General features: G+C 32.6%; 1 protein-coding gene across 1 annotated transcript; it reads left to right on the plus strand.

The window, feature by feature from the left end:
- The first annotated feature begins 2,621 nt into the window (after positions 1 to 2,621).
- Positions 2,622 to 13,212, plus strand: LOC122291171. Its single transcript, XM_043098810.1, has 3 exons — positions 2,622 to 3,181; positions 11,710 to 12,455; positions 12,674 to 13,212. Exons 1-3 carry the CDS (start codon positions 2,622 to 2,624, stop codon positions 13,210 to 13,212), a joined length of 1,845 nt encoding a protein of 614 aa, XP_042954744.1.
- The last annotated feature ends 11,224 nt before the right edge of the window (positions 13,213 to 24,436 follow it).

The raw sequence follows: 24,436 nt of genomic DNA on the forward strand, positions 1-24,436 counted from the left end.
AATTCCAAAAATCTCAAAATGGAAAGTGAGGTCGTGGGGGCTACTCCGGCGACGGATCAGAGCTGGAAATGGGTCATTTCGGATGGCAAGAGGTCGGTGATGAAGCAATGAAGAGGTGGCGGCCGGAGGTGGAACAACGGCAGTGAAATGGGGAAAAAGCCGTGCTACTTAGAGGAGCCCACAACGGCTAACAGCGGCACAGGAGGGGCTGAAAATTTGTGGAGTTGTGTGCCAGTCGGTAGGGGACCGAATGGTGGGGGTGGTGATGGCCACGCCGGCAAGCGATGGCTGCCTAGGCAGCCGAAACAAAACAGGGGGAGGGAAGAGAGAGAGAGAGAGCGTACGTGGGGAGAGAGGTAACCGGGAGGAAAAAGGAAAGAAAGCAAAAAAAAAGAAAGAAGAAAAAGGGAAAAAAAGAAGAGGAGGAAAAAGAAAAAGGAAGGAAAAGAAAGTGAGATCGAGTTCTCACATCTTGGGTTATGAAATTGATCCAACGAAAACAAATTTTAAATCCAAAAATAAACTAAAATAAATTAAACAGCAATTTAAACTCTAAACAATAACAATGATTAAAAAAGTTTTACAAAATAAATTTCACAACTAAATAAATTCAATTAAAATTTGATAATTTGAAATAAAAGAATCATATTTTAATTAAATTAAAATACTCCTTCAATAAAAACATAAGTAAAAACGGGGTATCACAATTATTATAATGGGAACAAATTTTTTTCTTATATGGTATACTCTAATTCTCACTCTAACACTCTATCTAACCCTCTCTCACTCTAACCCTCCATCTCTCCCTCTCTTCCTCTAACACACACACACACACACCCTCTCTCTCTCTCTCTCTCTCTCTCTCTCTCTCTCTCTCTCTCTCTCTCTCTCTCTCACGCACGGGAGGAAGGCAGAATGAGTCTACTTTCCCGTGCGTGAATTCTCTATCTTAAAGTTTGTCTATAAGTTTACGTTCAGACTTTCATTAATTGACGTTCCAACGTTAAATTATTTACGTGGAACGTTTAATTATCTCGTCCACGTAAATAATTTAACGTTTGAACGCTAAGTTTTCTCGCCCAAATTTTCTACAATACGTTCGAACGTTTTAGGGTTCCAAAGATCAAGCAGGAAAACTCCCGCCACTTTTTCACTTACATTCGGACATATAGTACATACGTTCGAATGTAAGCGAAAAAATATATATTATATAATATAATATATGAACTCAATTTTTATATACGATATTATATAATATCGTGCAAACTCAATTTTTATATATTATATTAAAAAATAATCAATATTAATATTATACATATAAATTCTATACATTTTACTATATAGTATTATACTACTATATTATATTTATACATATAATATAGTAGTATATTATAGTATATAGTATATATATACACTATAATCTATACTATTATATATAATAACTATATTATTTAATATAGTATACAAATTAATATACCTTTCTTTACATTGTTTGAAATATATAAATCAAATTAATTATCAACTGAGTGAATAGGATGCATCATTGTGGTACCCGGGAGATTAATTTCTAATAACATCATTGTGGCCTATGAAGCTATGCATTCTATGAAAAATAGGATGAGGGGCAAGAAGGAGGGGTATATGGCCTTAAAGCTTGATATGAGTAAGGCCTATGATAGGGGTGTAAATTTTAACCGGTAAACCGGAAAACTGGACCGGACCGGTTGTACCGGTTTTGAACCGGTCCGGTCCGGAACCGGTTTCATAAAATGAAAAACCGGCCAGAACCAGTCCGGTTTCGGTTCCGGCCATTTTTAGATCGGACCGGCCCGGACCGGACCGGTACTATTTAATATGTGTACATTTTTTTATTTATTTAATGTTATATGTTATATATTTTATATTATATATAATTTTTTATATATAATATATAATAATATAAATTATAATTATATATAAGATAGTGTTATTTTAATTTATAAAATAAAAGTTTAATCTCAAACATGAAAATTTAATTGATCATATGCTTTAAATATATAATATTATAAATATATATTATTTATTAATAACATTTTATCATAGATTCATAAGAAGTAAGAACCTAAAAAGAAAGAAAATCACTCAAATATTATTACTAAATTTTAATGACCTAATACACTTAAAACTCTTTATATTTTTTTTTTTGATAAGTACATAAGACATTAGTAGATAAATATAAATTATATATATTAGCATATAATTTATATAAAGCCATACCAAAGCTATACTAATAGCATAAATTTTTTACATAGCACTTTTTTTTTTTTGCATAGCAGTCTTTTTATATAGTAGTTTTTTTTTTTAAGTAGAATTTTTTGACATAGCAGTTTTTTTTTTTATAAACAGATTTTTTTTATAATAAATATATATTTTATTAAAACCAGAAAACCGGACCGAACCGGATCGGAAACCGGTAAAACCGGAATACCGGTTTAGGAGGGTAATCGGTGCGTAATCGGTTTTGAAAAATGTAAAACCGGTACCTACCGGTTCGGTCCTAGATTTTGTCTAAAACCGGACTGGTTACACCCCTAGCCTATGACAGAATTGAGTGGGCTTTTTTGGAAGCTGTTTTACTAAAAATGGGATTCAATGAGGATTGGACAGCCTTGGTCATGCAGTGTATTAGCACTGTTAGTTATTCCATTTTGCTTAATGGAAGACCTCAGCCGAGATTTAATCCTATGAGGGGTCGAAGAGAAGGGGACCCTTTATCCCCGTACCTTTTCATTCTTTGTTCTGAGGTACTTGGGAAGTTGCTGGACCAAGCCGAGATGAAGGGTTTTATCACAGGATTTCCTTTTGCTAGAGGTAGTTTATTAGTTAATCACCTCTTTTTTGCAGATGATAGCTTGCTATTTTGCAAAGCTAATGCACTAGAATGGAGTAGGCTCTATGGTATTCTCAAAGCTTATGAAGATGCTTCTGGCCAGAGGCTTAATATGGACAAAACAACTATTTTCTTTAGTTGCAACACGAGGAGTGAAGCTAAGAAGGCTATATTGGCAGCTACAGGTCTGGTGGAGGCAAAGTCCTTTGAGAAATATCTAGGCCTCCCAGCCTATGTGGGAAAACAGAAAATGAATGCCTTTAAACCTATCTTGGATAGTATAAGGGCAAAAATGCAAGGCTGGACAGTGAGGTTTGTTGCCCAGATGACTAACACAAAACGGGGGGTGAATTAAGTTGTATTAAAAAAATAACAATTATAAATCAAATATATAATATAAAATATAAACAAAATACGAAATAACAATAAATATAAAGAGTAAGGGTAAGAGAGAAGCAAACTCAGTATGTTAACGAGGTTCGGCCCCACTGCCTACGTCCTCGCCTCAAGCTACCCCTTGAGGATTCCCAAATTCACTATTCAACCTCCTTCAGGTGGAGATAGAAACCTATTACACCTTTGAACAACACCGCTACAAAGGATCCGTGTAGAACACCCTCTACACTTGCAATCACCTTACAAGTGGTGATTCAACTATTCCCCGTATAGAATTCTTTCTACACGCACAAGAGTTATACACACCCTTTTTTCTAATACAAAAGCTGATAGTGGGTAGGTTATCAGAAAACACTCCTCAATGAGTGAAATAAGAACAATACAGCGCAAACTATATCTCTCAAAATGAATAAGGATTAAGGCTCAATGCTTAGAGAAGAGAGAATGAAAGTTTTGAATGAATGTTGTATGCTCTGGATGTTGTAAATGTGAAGCTCTCAAATGATCTATTTATAGGCATATGAGACTTCATATTCAAATTTAAAAAGATTCACATGTCAAAGACAACATCATTCATTTTTTCAAAAAATTCAAATAAAAGGTTCTTCTTTTTCAATTGTCAAAGACAACATCATTCATTTTTTTCAAAAAAATCAAACCTAATCTTTTACTTTTGGCATATGACAAAATGAGCACACTTTCCTTTTCAAAAAATTCAAACCTAATCTTTTACTTTTTGCATATGACAAAAGGAGCACACTTTCCTTTTCAAAAAATTCAAACCTAATCTTTTACTTTTTGTATATGACAAAATGAGCACACTTTACTTTTCAAATTTTTCAAACAAAATCATCTACCTTTTGTATAAGTCTAAAAAAGTATCAATCACTTTTGAAAATATTCAAATAAAACATGCACCTGTGAAAGATGACAATCAATCATTTTTAATATTTTCAAAGTTCAACCCTTTAATATAGGCATGCACATACAAAAGATGACAATCCATCATCTTTCAAAATTTTCAATTTTAATTTTCAAAAAATATTCATGCACATGTGGAAAATATATTTTAATGCTTTATGATAAAATATTAATCTTGAGCATTGATCCTAATTTCAAATTTTAAGAGATTTACAACATTACTCTATGACTTTAATGTGAACTTGTTTCCTTCTTACTCATGTTTGGTTCTTTGATGTGCTTGATTCCATTGTGTGAACAACTTGAGCTTGAAACTCCTTTATTCTTTGAATTCATTTGTTATCATCAAAATCCATGTGTAAATTTATAATCACATGAAACTTGAAACCTTGGGTTCAACAATCTCCCCCTTTTTGATGATGACAAATACTTGATAAAACTTGAAACCTGTATTAATACTTAAGCTCCCCCTGAAAATATGTGTTAGTTTTTCAAGCAAAAGTATAAATATAATTCCAAGCATATATAACAAGTTTAACAATTTAAACAATGTTAATGTTCTAGTCTAAAACTTCTCCCCCTTTTGGCTTCATTAAAAAGGATCTGCAACAAGTAAATGGACCTGAAGAAAACGGTGCGTTAGTAGACACTGTAGATAGTTAAAAAAAATAAATGAATAAATTTCATCCATCCGTGACCCGACAAGTGCGGCTGGAGATTTGAAAAAAATCGCCTGATGTTGTTGACAAACGAGATTGAAGGCTCCGAGTTTCTAAAAAATGTCATTTTCATCGATCGGGAAAAAATACATTGCTCTTTGACTTGGATGATAGCTTGTCTTATTCTTTATGCTATATCTATAAAATCAGTCCTGAAGTTCATCCAATCCGCATCAAGTTTTCTTCCCATCTCTATAACTCATCTGCATTCCTTCAACATTCTCATTTTAAGCCTTCTATTCTTTTCTCAATGGCTCATTCTTCTAACATTTCTCTAGATCCATCCATGAAGCATTCTGCATCTCAACCTCCTGTCCTTTCTGCAGTTGCCATTGGTGCCATGTTGCAGCAAAAAAATAATAATCTGACTAATAAGTTAGATTCTAATGCTATTTATGACTTGGTGAGTCTTGGGACTCGCTATTCTTCCTCTATTGTTGCTTTTTCTCAGCAGCTACAAGCCAAAAATCACGAAGTTGGAAAGCTCAAAGAACAAATTGTTGTACTTCAACGAATTGTTCAAGAGTCTCACACAAGGGAAGGAATCATTCGGCAGAAGAATAAACAGTTGAAATCTTTATTAGATTCTTCATTCCACTTGCCGGTTCTCATGGATAAGAATGACATGATATTGTATGAAGAGAATAAGCGTCTCAAACATGAGGCTAAGAATCTCAAGTTTATGTAAAAATATTTAAAAAATCTATCTCTATTTTTATTAACTCTGGTTTATCTTTTAAGAGATATTCATAGCATGCATCATACCTATTTCTCTTCTAATCATACATAATCTATCTTCTGGTAAAGGTTTTGTAAAAATATCTGCTAACTGATCGTGTCTGTTTGTGAACTCTAATATTATATCGCCTTTCTGCACATGATCTCGAAGAAAATGATACATTATTTCAATATGCTTAGTTCTAAAATGTTGTATTGGGTTCTTTGAAAAATTTATAGCACTTGTATTATCACATTTGATTGGAATGTGATTATACATGAGTTTAAAATCTTCAAATTGTTGCTTCATGTAGAGAACTTGAGTACACCAACTACCCGCAGCAACATATTCTGCCTCAACAGTAGATAGTGCAACAGAATTTTATTTTTTACTAAACCAGGAAACTAGTGCATGACCTAAGAAATGACATGCTCCACTAGTAATTTTTCGATCTATTTTACAGCCAGCATAATCTGCATCTGTGTAGCTGATTAGATCGAAAGATGTGTTCTTAGGGTACCATAACCCTAGGTTAATTGTACCACTAAAATATCTAAGAATGCACTTAACTGCAATTAAATGTGATTCTTTTGGAGATGAATGAAAGCGTGCACATAAGCACACACTAAACATAATATCTGGTCTACTAGCTGTTAAATATAATAAGCTACCAATCATACCTCGATATATCTTCGAGTCAACTAACTTACCGGATTCATCTTTATCAAGTTTAGTTGATGGGCTCATTGGTGTTCCAATTTCCTTAGTATTTTCCATCCCAAACTTTTTCAGTAATTCCTTAATATATTTTGATTGATTGATGAATGTCCCACTTTTTGCTTGCTTAATTTGCAATCCGAGAAAGAATGTAAGTTCTCCCATCATGCTCATCTCAAATTCTTCCTGCATAGTTTTAGCAAAAACTTGACACATATTTTCATTAGTGGCACCGAATATTATATCATTAACATAAATCTGAATCAAAAGAATATTATTATTTTCATATTTAATGAAAAGAGTTGTGTCGATTTTTCCTCTTGAAAAACTTTTTTCAATCAAGAAACCACTGAGTCTCTCGTACCAAGCTCTAGGAGCTTGTTTAAGTCCATATAGTGCTTTTGTGAGTTTGAAAACATGATTTGGCGAAATATGATTTTCAAAACCTGGAGGTTGCTCAACATATACCACTTCATTTATAAAACTATTTAAGAAAGCACTTTTAACATCCATTTGAAAAAGTTTGAAATCTTTATAACAAGCATATGCAAGTAGCATTTGAATAGCTTTTAATCTTGCGACAGGTGCATATGTCTCATCATAATCGATTCCTTCTTCTTGATTAAAACCTTGGGCTACAAGTCGAGCCTTATTTCTAGTAATGACTCCGGACTCATCTTTATTGTTTCTAAAAACCCATTTTGTTCCAATAATAGTATGATTTTTGGGTCTAGGAACAAGTGTCCAAACATCATTTCTTTCAAATTGATTCAACTCTTCTTGAATAGCTAGAATCCAAGATTCATCAAGAAGTGCGTCATCAATATTTTTGGATTCAATTTAAGATAGAAAAGCAGTATGATTGCAAATATTTCTAAAAGATGATCGAGTACTTACACCTTGTGAAAGTTCTCCCAAAATTTGTTCCACTGGATGATCTTTCACAAATTTCCACTGTTTGGTTGCATCTTGTATTAAATTTTCATGATCTTTCCTGATGGTTCCATGTTGAACTTCCTCTATTGTTTTCTCTTTGTTGAGATTGAGACTTTCCGTGTTATTTATACCTCCTGTTTCTTCATCAATAGATTTTTTGGAGAGTGAAGAATTAGATTCATCAAATACTACATGCATAGATTCTTGTACAGTCAAAGTCTTTTTATTGAATACTCTATAAGCTTTACTATTAGTAGAATACCCGAGAAAGATACATTTATCAGATTTTGCAATGGTCTAGTAGTGGAAATATGTTTCTTAGTTTTAAAAGAAGTTTTTGTTTGTTTACCAAATTGACATGCATCACAAATTTTGTCTTTAAGAAAATTTGTTTTTAGTAGACCTCTCACAAGATCACTTTTTGAAAGTTTGGAAATAAGATCCATATTGGCATGACCTAATCTTCTATGTCATAGCCAACTAGTTTCATTTTGAGCTGAAAAGCAAATAGCATCTTGTGAAGTAATTTCTTCAAAATCGATTGTATAAACATTATTGTTTCTAAAAGCAATAAAACAAATATTACAATCATAATCATTCAAAATAATGCATTTATCCATTTTGAAAGTAACTGTAAATCTTTTATCACATAATTGACTTATGCTCAAAAGATTATGTTTTAAACCTTCAACAAGTAGAACATCTTCAATTATGAGAGAAGATTCATTACCAATTTTACCTATTCCCACAATCTTCCCTTTCTAGTTGTCTCCAAATGTCACGTGTCCTTCTTCTTTAGATCTAAGATCAACGAACTTAGTCTTGTCTCCCGTCATGTGTCTTGAACATCCACTATCTAAAAACCATTTGTTTTTGCTTGTAGATGACTTCATGCATACCTATAAAAACAATTAAAATGATTTTTCTTAGTATCCAAGTTCTTTGGGTCCTTTATTTATTAGTATTAGAAGAAACAAGATTTTTAGGTACCCATATGACCCTAACAGTCATTGTATGATTTCTTCTAATAGGACAAATATGATAATTATGATCATTTCTATCACATAAATTGCAAATAGCATGTGCCATATATGAAGAATTTGAATAATTATAATAATATCTTTTTTTGACAAAATTATTTTTATGAAAAGAATTTTGATTATTGGTTTTTGATATAGAAGGATTATCAAAGAAATTTTTATAAGGTTTGTATTTTTGTTTTGGCTTATATCCCAAGCCTGCCTTGTCAAAAACACATCTTTGACTACCAAGAAATTTTTCAAAATTTCTTTTTCCATTAGTAAAGTTTTCAACAATATTTTCTAAATCGGTTTTCTTCTTATTCAATTCAAGATTTTCATCTTTCAAAATGATATTTTCTTTTCTTAAAATATCAATTTCATTTGTTAAAGAAAAATTTTTCTTTTTCAAAGTAGTATATTTGATACCCAATTTTTCAAATTCCTCATAAACCTCTTCTAAAACATTTTGCAATTCTTCATATGAAGGATTTTCAATATTATCAAAATTTGTTACCTCAATGTCATCTTTAGCCATAAGACAAAGATTTGCTGATTCTTCATTGCTTGCTTCACTATCTGAGCTACTTGAATCATCATCCCATGTAGCTTTCATTGCTTTCTTGCCCTTGTTTCGATTTTTCTTTAGCAGAGGACAATCTGGCTTGATATGACCAGGTTTATTGCATTTATAACAAATTAAAATGTCATTTTTACCTGAATCTTTCTTGGAAAACTTTTTGAAGGATTTCCTCAGAGGAGTTCTATTTTTCTTCAAGAACCTCTGAATTCTTCTTGTTATCATCGCAACTTCTTCATCTTTATCGTCATTTTCCTCATTTTCATCACTTTCACTTTCATGAGGAACAACTTTAAGTGCTAAGCTCTTCGTTGGCTTTCCTTCTTCTTCTCCTCTTTTCAATGTGTACTCATGGGTGATAAGTGACCCGATGAGTTCATTGACTTTGAGCTTCTTGAGGTCTCTAGCTTTAAGAATCGTTGTAACTTTTGATTCCCAACGTTTTGGTAAAGAGTTGAGAATTTTTCTTACTATCTCCACCTTGGAATAAACTTTGTCAAGAGCTGTCAAGCTGTTTATGATGTTAGTAAAACGAGTGTGCATACTAGAAATGGATTCATCATCATTCATCTTAAACATTTCATATTCATGAATAAGAATATAAATTTTTGCTTCCTTGACTTGCGAAGTTCCTTCATAAGTTACTTCCAAGTTATCCCAAATTTCCTTTGCCGTAGCGCAATTCATTATTCTATTAAACTCATTTTCATTAAGAGTATTATATAATAAATTCATAGCAGTTAAATTTAAAGTATAAAGTCTATCGTCTTCACGATCAAACTCTTCTTCTTCCTTTTTGACCTTTACTCCATCAACCACTTTTGTTGGCATATAAGATCCATTTACAATACATTTCCAGATTTCTCTACCTTGAGCTTGAAGAAATATTCTCATTCTAACTTTCCAGAATGAGTAATTATCTCCACAAAAGAGTGGAGGCCGACTGCTAGATTGACCTTCACCAAATGAAGCTGCAATGTTAGCCATAAGATTTTAACTCAAAAGATAGTTAATCTTATAACAGAACTCTTAGTTCTGATCCCAATTGTTACTGATTATAGGCCGCACCTATGTCACTTAACAATTATACCTACCAGACTAGCCGGCCACCGTCTCTACCGGTGCACCGTCACCCATGGTCGGAGAGTCTTGCTTCGGTGACACAGTCACAAGCGAGAGTTCCCATGAGTGATCTGCCTGTATGAACAGTACAGGTCAACTAGCTCTGATACCAATTGTTACTGATCATAGGCCGTACCTATGTCACTTAACAATTGTACCTACCAGACTAGCCGGCCACCATCTCTACCGGTGCACAGTCACTCATGGTCGGAGAGTCTTACTTCGGTGACACAGTCACAAGCGAGAGTTTCCATGAGTGATCTGCCTGTATGAACAATACAGGTCAACTAGCTCTAATACCAATTGTTGCCCAGACAACTAACACAAGAGGTGGGTGAATTGAGTTGTATTAAAAAAATAACAATTATAAATCAAATATATAATATAAAATATAAATAAAATATGAAATAACAATAAATATAAAGAGTAAGGGTAAGAGAGAAGCAAACTCAGTATGTTAATAAGGTTCAGCCTCACCGCCTACGTCCTCGCCTCAAGCTACCCCTTGAAGATTCCCAAATTCACTATTCAACCTCCTTCAGGTGGAGATAGAAAACTATTACACCTTTGAACAACACCGCTACAAAGGATCTGTGTAGAACACCCTCTACACTTGCAATCACCTTACAAGTGGTGATTCAACTATTCCCCGTATAGAATACTTTCTACACGCACAAGGGTTATACACACCCTTTTTTCTGATACAAAAGCTGATAGTGGGTAGGTTATCAGAAAACACTCCTCAATGAGGGAAATAAGAACAATACAGCGCAAACTATATCTCTCAAAATGAATAAGGATTAAGGCTCAATGCTTAGAGAAGAGAGAATGAAAGTTTTGAATGAATGTTGTATGCTCTGGATGTTGTAAATGTGAAGCTCTCAAATGATCTATTTATAGGCATATGAGACTTCATATTCAAATTTAAAAAGATTCACATGTCAAAGACAACATCATTCACTTTTTCAAAAAATTCAAATAAAAGGTTCTTCTTTTTCAATTGTCAAAGACAACATCATTCATTTTTTTCAAAAAAATCAAACCTAATCTTTTACTTTTGGCATATAACAAAATGAGCACACTTTCCTTTTCAAAAAATTCAAACCTAATCTTTTACTTTTTGCATATGACAAAAGGAGCACACTTTCCTTTTCAAAAAATTCAAACCTAATCTTTTACTTTTTGTATATGACAAAATTAGCACACTTTACTTTTTCAAATTTTTCAAACAAAATCATCTACTTTTTGTATAAGTCTAAAAAAGTATCAATCACTTTTGAAAATATTCAAATAAAACATGCACCTGTGAAAGATGACAATCAATCATTTTTAATATTTTCAAAGTTCAACCCTTCAATCAAGGCATGCACATGCAAAAGATGACATTAATCAATCATCTTTCAAAATTTTCAATTTTAATTTTCAAAAAATATTCATGCACATGTGGAAAATGTATTTTAATGTTTTATGATAAAATATTAATTTTGAGCATTAATCCTAATTTCGAATTTTAAGAGATTTACAACATTACTCTATGACTTTAATGTGAACTTGTTTCCTTCTTACTCATGCTTGGTTCTTTGATGTGCTTGATTCCATTGTGTGAACAACTTGAGCTTGAAACTCCTTTATTCTTTGAATTCATTTGTTATCATCAAAATCCATGTGTAGATTTATAATCACATAAAACTTGAAATCTTGGGTTCAACAAGGTTCTTATCTCAGGCTGGCAAGGAGGTTTTGTTGAAATCTATTGTGCAAGCTATTCCAACTTACTGTATGAGTATATTTAAACTTCCCAAAACAATCTTGACTGCTATTAATTCCTTAATGCAGAAATTCTGGTGGGGGATGAAAGGGGACAGATCAAAAGTAAAATGGATTCCTTGGAAGACTCTAGGAATATCTAAAGATGATGGAGGACTAGGCTACAGGGACTTTGAGAAGTTCAATGTTGCTCTTCTAGCAAAACAAGGGTGGAGGCTCATGACACATCCAGACTCTTTAGCTTCTCGAGTTTTGAAGGCAAAATACTTCCATAGAGCTGAGTTTATGAAGGCAAAGGTGGGCAGTAATCCTTCTTATTTATGGAGGAGCTTCATTACAGGTAGAGAGGTTTTAAAGGAAGGAATTTTCTGGTGCATTGGCAATGGGAACTCTGTTAGATTATGGCATGACAGATGGATTCCAAGACCTACTTCATATACAGTCCAATCTTTAAGGAAGGTCCTGGATGACAACTCTAAAGTTAGTTGTCTAATTGACCAGCAAGGAGGAGGTTGGAAATTGTCTCTATTGCAGGAAGTGTTTGATCCAGAGGAGGCTGCAATCATAAGTCGAATTCCCCTGAGCATTACTAATGCAAGTGATGTATTGACTTGGCGATGCACTAATGATGGGAAATTTTCTGTTAGAAGTGCCTATCATTTATTAGGCACGATGGATACAATTGATCAGGGTCAGTCCTCATATGCAGTTCAAAAGAACAAAACCTGGTCTTTTATTTGGAAGTTGGGAGTCACTAATGCCAATAAAATGCTTATTTGGAGGGCCTGTCATGAGTCAATGGCCACAAAACTCAACCTTTTTAAGAAAAGAATAGTAGACTCCCCTCTATGTTCTGTTGTCAACAAGAGCCAGAGTCTGTGATGCATGCTTTGTGGTCGTGTAATTCAGTTCAAGATGTATGGGGAGTGAGTCTCAGGAAATTGCAAAAAGGAGTAGTAATGGAAAACAGTTTTAAGGAGCTGTGGACTCTCTTAATTGCAGATCTAGAAAGTGAGGAGCTTGAAGAGTTTGCTGCAACAGTTTATCAGATTTGGAAGAGGCGAAATAGCTTAGTTTTTGAAAACAGGTTTTGGGATCCAGGGAAGGTAGTTGAGGTAGCCAGGTCTGCTGTGTCAGAATTCAAGGAAGCTAATGCAACCATTGAAGGTGTTCAGGCAGAAAGTAGACACAGTGCACCTATATGGAGTCCTCCACCAATAAATACTTTCAAAGCCAACTGGGATGCGGCTGTTGATAGAAGAAAAAGCAAGATAGGTGCAGGTGTTGTGATCAGGGACTGGGAGGGCAAAATAGTGGCTTCACTGAGTTCACCAAAAAATTTTTTTCCTGATGCTCATCTAGTAGAATCTTATAGAGTACTGAAGGCAGTTATTCTGTGTCAACAACTGGGCATTAAACAGGTTATATTCAAGGGTGATGCAAAATAGGTGGTAAAGGATCTCAACAACCAAAATCAAAAAGGGAACTCAGCAGGAATGATCTTATCAGATGTTAAAGCCTTAGTGCATCATTTTGACAGATGGTCAGTTGTTCATGTGCGGCGTGCTTGTAATAATTTGGCTCATGTCTTAGCCAAGGATGCAATTAAACTCTCTGAGGAGAGCATTATTTTGGGGGACATTCCCTCATGTATTCATCCATTGGATTATTTGAGTTGAATAAAGTTTGATACGTTCTATTTAAAAAAAAAAATTAATTATCAACTATAAATAGGACTACTAATCAATGTGTTAGAGTAAAAAATAATCAAATTATTTATGAAGAATACCGTCCTTTTGAAACAATTAAGTATAATAAAAGAAATACACAAATATTAGCATCACTAATAAAGAAGTTAATTTCGCCAGAAACTAAAAATACTGAAAAAAAAAAAAAAACTAAAAATACTGATAATATAATTCAACAAAATAATTATACTAATTTATATTTTAAAAACCATGAGTAAGCTAGGGGTAAAAACCGACCTCATAGGTGTGGTTTTTGTGTAAAATCGACGTCGACCAATGAGGTGGAGATATGTCAGAGCAACCGACCGTAATCGGTCGATGGGAAGGAGGAAAATTGTCCGTATCTACTCCGACAGCTCACGATCGGTTCTCGGTTCCTCTAGCGGCTCTTGTTCTCTGAGAGAGTTACAGAAGAGAGAGAGAGAGAGAGAGAGAGAGAGAGAGAGAGAGAGAGAGAGAGAGAGAGAGAGAGAGAGAGAGAGAGAGAGAGAGAGGATGAGAAACGGACGTGAATAGGGGACAGAAGAAGAAGGAAGAAGAAGATCTAAACAACGTTGTTTGGTTCTAAATCCAATGGCGTCGTTCTACTTTTTTTTTTTTTTTTTTTTGTTTCTCATAGATAAAACGATGTCGTTTGGTTTAATACAAACGGTGTCGTTTAGATATGTTTTCAACACAACTGAATGCATCAAACAACGTCGTTCCACTTAAACTTAAGTGGAATGGCAACGTTTTATATAGGTATAAATTTAAAAAAAAAAAATAAGTATATGTGGTCGGTCGGTTCAGCGGTTTAGCCAGCCTCAAACTGCGACCGAACCGACGTCCGTCGATTTTGTTAAATTTCTGCCACCCGCCGACTGGTTCCTTGGTGGTTTCGGCCAATTCCGAACTCCGGCGATCGGTCTGTATCGGTCACGATTGGTTTTTCAGTTTTTGTAAACCCCTAGAGTAAGCAACTAGAAAGGATTGAAAACCTAATATCCCATATTAAAACTCCTATTAAAGAAGTAAGAAAAATTCCTTCATTTATCCCCATGAAATACCTGTTCACTTAAAATTTTTAATTGTTATCGAAATTATTCACTTCCATTAATATTGTACATGCTTTAACATTAAATATTAAAATGAATGGTTATCTTATGATGAAAGGATTACATCTTTTAATTGTAGCATATAGGATCCACTATAAATTAATGAAAACAACATTAGAACCATAAGCTCTTATTACTAGCCCATGCAGGCTACACATTATTATTACAATCCAATACACCAAATTCTAGCATACAAATTCTTGTATATATAATATATAATATTCAATATATAATATATAATATACATAATATAATATATATTATATAATATATAATATATGATATATACTATATTATACTAGTAGTATACTATAATATATAGTAGTATATCTAATTTAATATATACTATAATATATATTATAGTATACTAGTAGTATACTATAATATATAGTATACTATATAGTAGGATATATAATTTAATATATACTATAATACTATATTATATAATATATAATATAATAACTATATATATATATACTATTATATATAATATAGTAGTATATATTATAGATTATATACTATATTATGTATTATATAATATATTAAATATAATAACTATATAGTATATATTTATAGTCTAGTAATATATATATTATAGTATAATACATATAATATACTACATATTATATAATATGTATACTATAATATATACCACACTATATATATATTATTTCATATATTATATAACTATACTAGTATATATAAACAATAATAAATTTAAAATAATATATATTAATACAATATGATATAAGTCAATTCACGTGTCCATGTTCGCATGTCAATTAGTAACATTCGGACATAAACAATAATACGTTCGAATATTGGACTTTATGTTTGAACATTAACTGTATATAAACTCTAACCTGACAACCTTCCTCCTCATTTCTCCCACAATCACTTCGAGCGTCACAATTTCTGCCACTCACGCCGCTGCTGACGCCATAATATGCCACCGTAACCGTCACAAAAAGGTAATGTTCCCTCCCCGTAGAGTAGTTTTGTCTAATTTAACAGGTGGGTTTCGAAAAATCGAAACCCACTATATAGGCCAGATTTTTTTATTGATTTTCCTGCCTCCATTGGTTGCAAATGGGTAAAAGTCTACCGTATAAACTTTCCTAGTAGACTATAGATCATTTCTATGGTGGGTTTTTGCCTCGAAACGTGAGTTTCGAAGTTTTCAGAAATGGTTGAGTTGACTCAGCCATTCTGCCTCATAACGTTCGACGTTACTATGTAACGTCCGAACGTGTAATTCATAACGTCCGATTCAAACGTAAATTTTAAACATTCAAACTTTTTTATCAAACATTTGAAGAGTGTTGGATAAAACATCCGAACGTTACATGTTAACGTTCGAACGTAAATTCTATATATTATGACGTTTTATCGATCGTTTAAAGAGGATGTTGGATAAAACGTCTGAACGTAAAATAAACGTTTGAACATAAATCTTATTAGGTGCGAACGTTTTGTAGATCTGATTTACGTTTGAATGTTTATCTAATTAAGTTTGATTTTATGTGTAAAGAATTTACGTTCGAATGTACATTCATTTTACATTCGAACGTAAATTCTTTCTAAGTATTAAACTATAATCGTTCGAATGTTAATAGTTTACGTTCAAATTTCTAATTTACGTTCAAACGTAAATTCATTGTGCATTCCGACATAAATTTTTTCCAATTATGTGAAATATTATCGTTCAAACGTCATTTACTTGACATTCGAACATATATCTATTAAATTTTTCAATATTATTTCGTTATATTATTATTGTTTTGGGTATTAAAAAAGTAGAATTGTTTATTATATTTGCTATCGAAATTATGTAAATTTATAATGATAATAGGAGAAATTTGTGTATAATCCATATAATATGCCTTAATATGCATATATATGTAATTCTAATGATTCTTTTTTTTTCTAGTATTTTTTTTTTCAGGATATGGCTCACTATATGACAACTAGGAAACGAGAGAGGGACGGAGGCAATCCAGACATTGCTCGACTGGGGGTGCGAACAGTGTTGGGTGGGTGAAAAATACTTATTATTGAGTTTGATGAGCTCAGCTGGGAGTGGAAGACACTAAGAAACGTCTTCGTCACGAGAGGCTAGGTCCCAATATGTACATTGAGGGGAAAGATTTACCCCTAAATGGTTCAGGAGTTTTACATGGGATGGCCATCATGCCTAACGTTGCATCCTCCCATACCCTCATTGTACGCGGTGTACAGTTTGAGTTCTCGGTAGATGTTATCGCCGAATTACTCCAGATCCTGCATTTCCTACCTGAGGCGATAGCTGCACAAGCTGGTGACACAGCAGCTACATTTACTCCGGGCACATCTGAGGCAGATCTAGCCACTTCTGCTTCATTTACGGGCCCTGTTAACACTATGGTCGGTCATGAAGAAAATCGGCTCGAGGTCGAGGATATTGCTCCTGAGGTCGGTGATGATGAGCGGGATCATGATTTCTACATCCTCACTGGCAAAGACCACACGAAGTTTGATAGGCCGAACTCCTTCAGCCAAAATCAGCTCCTACCTTTCTTTCACATGTTGCAAATTTTATTACAACAAATGTACCTGTGGCACATAAGACCACATTCAGTCAGGCTTGCGCATAGTTTCTGATTCGTTTGGCACGTGGAGAGCTCATTGACTTGCCGCTCGTTATATTTGAGTGGATCCGTTACAAGGCAAGCATTGTTAGAAAGGACAACCTCCCGTACGGAGTCATCATCAGCCGATTATTACTAGCCTAGGGAGTGCCACTCCAGGCAGAGGAGATGATGCTAAACCAGATGAGCCTCATCAACAAGACCACACACCATCGGAGCATTGGACAAGGGAGAGGCTCAGCTCATCATCAATCTGGTCCTATATTAGATCTTGTTCCTTTGACCGAGTCTGGGGCTTGTGTTTCTCCCCCATCTGTGAGTAGTAGTCAGTAGCTAGCGGCTGCATCTGTGGGGGATTGACAACCTGCTTGGGTTGATGCAGTGATGAAAGATATGAAGGCACATAGAGACCGACAGATGAATAGACAAATTGCACATATAGATCAGGTTGTCGCATATCTTGCCCATCATGTAGATGTGCTAAACAGTAAGGTTGAGACATTAACTGAGGAATTTCGATCATCTGTAAACCAGCAGTTCTTAATGTCCTTTGTAAAAATTAATCATTTTTTATTTTTTATTTTCGACATATGTAATGGACAATATTATTTAATGTATGTATTGTAGCTTAATTTCTATTCTCAATTTTCTTGAATATTAGCTTTTACAACCTTAATGTTAAACAAATATATATCATAGTCAATTTCTGCAAATAGAAATTAACATATAACGTTCGAACGTTGACGCTAAAAATTTTCATATTCGCACGTAAGTAGACTTAAAGTTCGAACATTAAGGTGACGTGCAAACAAAATAATTGACCCGTTCGAACGTAAAACAAATCTTACCCAATATTTAGTGACAGTTTCCACAAACCATCACAGAAGATGCATTTTAGTGACGGTTTGGAAACCATCACAATTTCTAAATCGTGACTAAAAGGTATATTTATTGTAGTGTGTGTGGACAACAATTCCCCATATATAGTAATTTTTGGTTGTTGGGAGTTTTGCATGTATTGATGAAACATCTCATGTTAGTTGTCTGTTGTCTTTTCGTAGTATATTTGTTTTTCCTTGAGTTTCATTCCCTCTCATGCATATTATCATTCGGAGCTAGCTAGCTGCTTAATTGTCTTACGTATCGTTGGGTTTTTACATTTGTTTATTTATTTCTGAAATAAAAACTTGAGTAAATTATTGCTGCATGGAACCCCTTCAAATTGAAAGGCCGAAAGTCGTTTGGATCGATATTTGGATCAAGCTTCTAGCTACGGCGGTATTAATTATGTGATCAATGAAAAAATGATTCATACACTAATATTACATATTGCAACTTAATATTGAAACTATAATTTTTTTTTTCTTTGTTATTAAGTGCAAGTAGTACTACATTCCCATGCATTTTCTTTAATATATTTTAGGCCAGGGAGAACTTATACACTTCAGCAATGGAAAAGTAAGCAGTGGCTAATGTTTGCAGATAAACTTGTACTATTCCTTGTTAGACTTTTTTCTTTTTTTAATAAGAAATCAATCGATTTCATTACATATAACAATAAAAAAAAGTTGGATGCAGTCGATGGAGTAAGTGCCGCGTAAGCGGCCGCTGACGTGAATTAATTCCTAACTCACCGTTTCGTTAGCCCTCTCTCCTCAGATCCTTCCTCTCTATGCTTCTCTCTCGATTCCACGCCATGCCCCTCAAAACCAGTTCTTCCATTTCCCTCCTCTCTCTGCTTCTTTTAAGTCCACGCCCGCCATTCTCCTCAGATCCCATTTCCTCCATTTCCATCCTTAGATCCGTCTAAGGCTAGCTCTCCATTTTCCCTCCCTCTAAAAAATTCTTCGTCTCCCCCCGTTATCTTCCCTAGCTCCCTTCAAAGACTAGAAAGTGAGAAAGGGGCCTTCATCTTCAATCTGCTTTTGTTTCCTTTGAAATCCCCTTCCCCTTCATCCCAAACCCTGAACCGTCTTTGTCCAAGTCTTCAACAAAGCAAAGCTTGCGATGGTCATCTTGGTCTTCAAATTCCAGGTCCAGCTTTTGCTTCAAGCTTCATGTCGTAGTGATGGTTTGGCCCTCGTTGTGATCCATGGGGGTAGAGTGGTTGTGGGCTGGTGGGATTTCTCTGGTAACAAAATGTGAAGAATCAAGATGTTTGAAACCCTAGTCTCTTCTTCCCCCATCTTTTCTCTTAACTACAGTTCACAAAATTAAGATATCCACATTAGGCGCATCCAAGGAATGGGAAAAAGATGGAATGGGCAACATGAACATCTTAAAAGCTCGAGCAACAATATGTTAAAGCTTTAATTAATTCAATTAAGTTGGACAACATGCACATCTTAAAGCTTCAACAATTCCAATAAAATCTATCAAAAAGCTATCGCCTCCAAATATTGTTCTTTACTATTAATCAAAGCCAATCGATATCGCATAATAGTTTTCAGAGAATTAAAAAAAAAAAACAGAATCCACTACAAGCATCAAGCTGCGACGAGGCTACTTCTCGATACCGATAGCTTGGACAGAATGGGAAGAAGGTTACGATGAGGTTTGTTGAGACTAAATTTTTGTTTTCTTTAAACGAAATGGGAAGAAGATCAAACTCAAACAAGAAAGAATATGGGGGATCGGACTTTCCTCAGTTTTTATTTTTGATTTTACTTTTTTATATAAACATGTGGCTAGCGATAAGATGGGATTTCTCTTCTTTTTTTTTCTTTTTTTTTTTTAAAAAAGGTGACGTCAACTGACTGCATACATAGTAGAATTGTATAACAATTACATATATTAAATATCAAGCTAAAGACTTGATAATATTCCTTGTTAAACGTGGTGTAAAAATAAATGTGATTTTTTTTCTTTCTATTTCTTCATTTTCTTAATTAACGCCGTCAGAGAATCATAAGTGACATGATCTGCGCTGCCCCCGCATTTGATAGTTATTACCATTTGGGAATTTGGTTAATTAGGTCAGTCTTTGACAAATCTTTAGTCCCGTTTGCATCGTTAATATTCTAATTTGCATATCGTTGAACTTTGCGCCCATAAGTACTTAATTCATTTTAATTTATCATTATTCATATCGCAAATTGATATGTCAATTATCTCTCATGTCAATAAGATTAAGAGGTTTCTCGATAGATTATCTAAAGTTAAAATATAATTTTAATAAATATAAGATGAATTTAACTTTTAACTATTTCATTCACATAAGTCTTCATATTAGAATATTTATTTTATCATTATATAACAATAAAATAATATAAGATAAATTTGACTTTAACTATTCACATCAATTTTTCATATTAGATTATCTATTTATTCATTATATAGTAATGAGTAATTAATAATTAAAAACTATTTAATTTTTTTAATTATTAATTTATTTTATTTTGTCATGTTTTACTATTCTTTCTATTATATGTTAATTAGTAATCACGTGTAATATAAAGTAATAAAATAAACATTTGCTCCTTAAATAGTAACAACTAAATTTGACTTTATATTTATCAATATTGTAGCTAAAAGTTAAATAATTTGAGTTTAGCTAATCCATTGCAAGCCTCTTTTCATCTCTAATAGTAAAAGTTACTTTATTTTTACATATGTATAATCTATTAATAATGTTCTTAGCGGCAAAATTGTAGCTCAATTAGTATGTTCTTTATCAACAATGCAAAATAAATTAAAGGATAAAGTCATAAAATTTGAATATTCACATATATACCACGTGTTTACGGTACTACACGAATGTGAATATATAAAAATATATATATATATATATATATTATATCATATAAGTGATGAAAAGTAAACCAAACTTTCAACTTCTAGAATTAATTAATTTGACGGAGAAGTAAAGCCTCAAAATAATTTGAAGCTTAATCATTACTCATATAATATGTAAAAACAAATCAAGTAGATCATGATGGGGGGGGGGGGGGGGGGGGAAATAATATGCAGATAACACTATAAGAAAATTGTTTAGTAATGACTAATTATTTAGTAAAAAAATGATTATTTTCTATTAAAATAAGTCTATTTTAATAGTAAATAGTCATTCTCATTTCATATAATTTATCAAATGATCATTTTACTTCCTGCGTAAGATCTTTCCGGCCAATGTGCAAGCTTCTTGTAGACATGGAAAATCATGAATATAAATGAAGTAGGAAAAGGTCAGACAAACCCCACGATGCTTGGATCGACCCGTGCCTATTGATTGGTCTTAGCATGTGCATGCCATGACCGTTGTACGTTTTATTTTTTATTTATTTATTTATTTTTAATAAGCATGATTATATATATATAAAAAGATTAAATAACAAAATTACAAAACATCGAGAGGTCTTTCCTACTATCAAAAAGTAATATATTAAAAAAAATAAAATTTAAAGGAATGCTACCAAACAACTCGTTTGTAGTAATCTATTACACAATAGAATGCATAAATTAATTTTAAAATCGATCAATCTTATAAAATCTTCATTCTAAATGAGCGACTAAGGATCTTATTATATCATTCGAAATATAAGATATTTAGCAAGACTCGTCCTCTTTCAAAGAAAATTACCAGTTGTACGATCTGTTGTATGAATGACAAACTCAACTCAATTTATTTTCAAGGATATTATTCTCTCTGTCCTATCGAATTTAATATTGGCCTCGTTAGTCGTGTCGATCACAACTGTTGAAATATATAATAGACCTGGTTGGCCGCGTGGAAAACTTAAATAAATTTTAAATAGGAGGTTGGAAGATAATGAATATATTAAAGTTGCATATGGCAATGGCAGGGATCGATCAGATTCGCCTGACCTACTGCAAGTTGTCATGATAAGAAGAATCTTAACTAAACGGCTTGTTGGAGAACTCGAACCACCGGTCAAGAATGTCCAAATCTCCGCAGCTTACATGCACGGAACTAATGTTATTAATTATTCATGTTAGTTTTTTTTATCATTTTAAAGAATGATTGATTTGACACATTTTAAATAATTTATATATAAATTAATACGATCCGATATTGGAGAAAATAAAATTTATGAAAAATATCTTAGCACCAATTATATATATATATATACAGTCATATCAAGTGATCCGGTGAACTAGAGCTTCACCGCCGGCGGAAATCAATAGAAATTTTTAAGCTAGAATTGTGATCGTTAACCTTTCGGTTATTCTATGATCTTTATTTTTGCAAACACGTACAGAATGCATGACCGGGTTGGAACAGTAGGACACGTTTGATGAATGAGGTGAAATGAGAATTTAATAAATAATAATAAAATAGTTTATAAATAGTAGTAATATAGTTTGATAAATTGAGTTAATATTTTTAAAATTTTGAGAAATAAAAGAAAAAAAATTAAAAAAATAAATATTATAAAATTAAAATATTGTAATAAGATATGCATGGCTGGGTTGGAACAGTAGTAATAACAAGTTTGGAGAGTGGGATGAGATGATAATTTTATAAATAGTAAAAAGATAGTTTATAAATATAATTATAGTTTATAATTTAATTTAAAAAATTAAATTATTTATTATATTTTATGTGAAAATTTGAAAAAATTATAATGATAAAATGAGATAAAATATTAGGATTAAATGATGTTTGGGAAAGAGATGAAATGAGAATTTCAAGATGAAATCATTTTCTAAACAAGCCCTAAGTGGATGATATTACTTACTGAAATTAATACTGGATCTAAAATTAGCCAACATTTGTTTCATTAATTTTGTAACGTCCATATATATAACCCTACACCCATTATTTGCCTTCCTTTTAATTAATTTGTTGGAAAACAAATAGTAAGTAATCACGTTTAATGACTAGTTTTTCCATTAATTAATTTCTTTACAAGTCCAATTAAATACTATTAAACTGCAGTAATGCTATTAATTTTGTAATAAATGATCATTTATTACATGCTTCATTATCATCAGATGGTCATAAATGCGTCACATCATATATAGTGAGATGCAAGTAAGATGGTAGTGTGGTATATAGCATTATTCTATCATATATGCATAACTCTCTCTCTCTCTCTCTCTCTCTCTCTCTCTCTCTCTCTCTCTCTCTCTCTCTCTCTCTCTCTCTCTCTCTCTCTCTCTCTCTCTCTCTCTCTCTCATATATATATAATATGTATGCCATAATCAGAATTTACGGGTGGGGGTGGTAACTCGTAATTCTTTATTATATTTATTTCGTGTTATGTTATCTATTTTGACCATTTTAATAATAAATTAGAAATAAGTTAACGTCACACAACTCATTTAAATTCGTTTTAAGTAAATAGATTGAATTAACACACATAATTCATTTGATCTAATTAACATAATTTGACATAAGAGTTAAAATCTATATTTATTAACAGCCATAATATCTTTTAAAAGAAATACTACTTACTAGCAAAAAAATCAATATTTTAAAAATTTTAACATATAATAAAAGTAATATTACAAATAATACAACAACGAATATAAGAATTGGTCATGAATTATAATCTCAATAATAAAAATATAAGCATATTGAGAAATACCAATATTATAACTCAACAATAATAAAATTAAAATTTTGAAATAAAATATAAACAAATCAAAATTGGTTGATTTCGATTATGTGAGTTAATCCGTTATTGACTGGTTTATAAAAGATGCTCAAGGGCCAACACGGTTAATTGATCCAAACCCATTAATATCAAATCCGAATCTTTTAATTATTTAATTTCAAGTTAAAATCATATTAAATTCACAAGTCGTGTCACATATTGTCATTCATATTTGAATTCACCGTGTAAATGCATAATTATCACAATTATTTCATTTATAGAAAAATAATTTACGTTTCTATCTCGTGGCCCGGCTTTTGCTGAGTCATGACATAGTGTTCACGTATATAATATCATGGTTAAGAGGGACTAGTTAATAGTTATAATTAACAGGAAGTGATGATCACGATATATTATATATATACAAAGTCAACTAGTACTCTTTATTATTGTTGTTCTCTTCATCTTTTTTTTCTTTTGAAATAATGTTTGGTGTGGTACGTACTAGATACAGTTTTCTATTTGTTTTGTTACTGGCCATCAATAACTCTTTATTTTGTTGTGTAAAAGGTTGTGAAAAATGATTAAGTCTATGATTACTATATTTATTATTACAATGATTTTATTATAGATAGAGGGTAA

The sequence above is a fragment of the Carya illinoinensis genome, chromosome 13 (genome assembly GCF_018687715.1).
Source record: "Carya illinoinensis cultivar Pawnee chromosome 13, C.illinoinensisPawnee_v1, whole genome shotgun sequence".
NCBI lineage: Eukaryota > Viridiplantae > Streptophyta > Magnoliopsida > Fagales > Juglandaceae > Carya > Carya illinoinensis.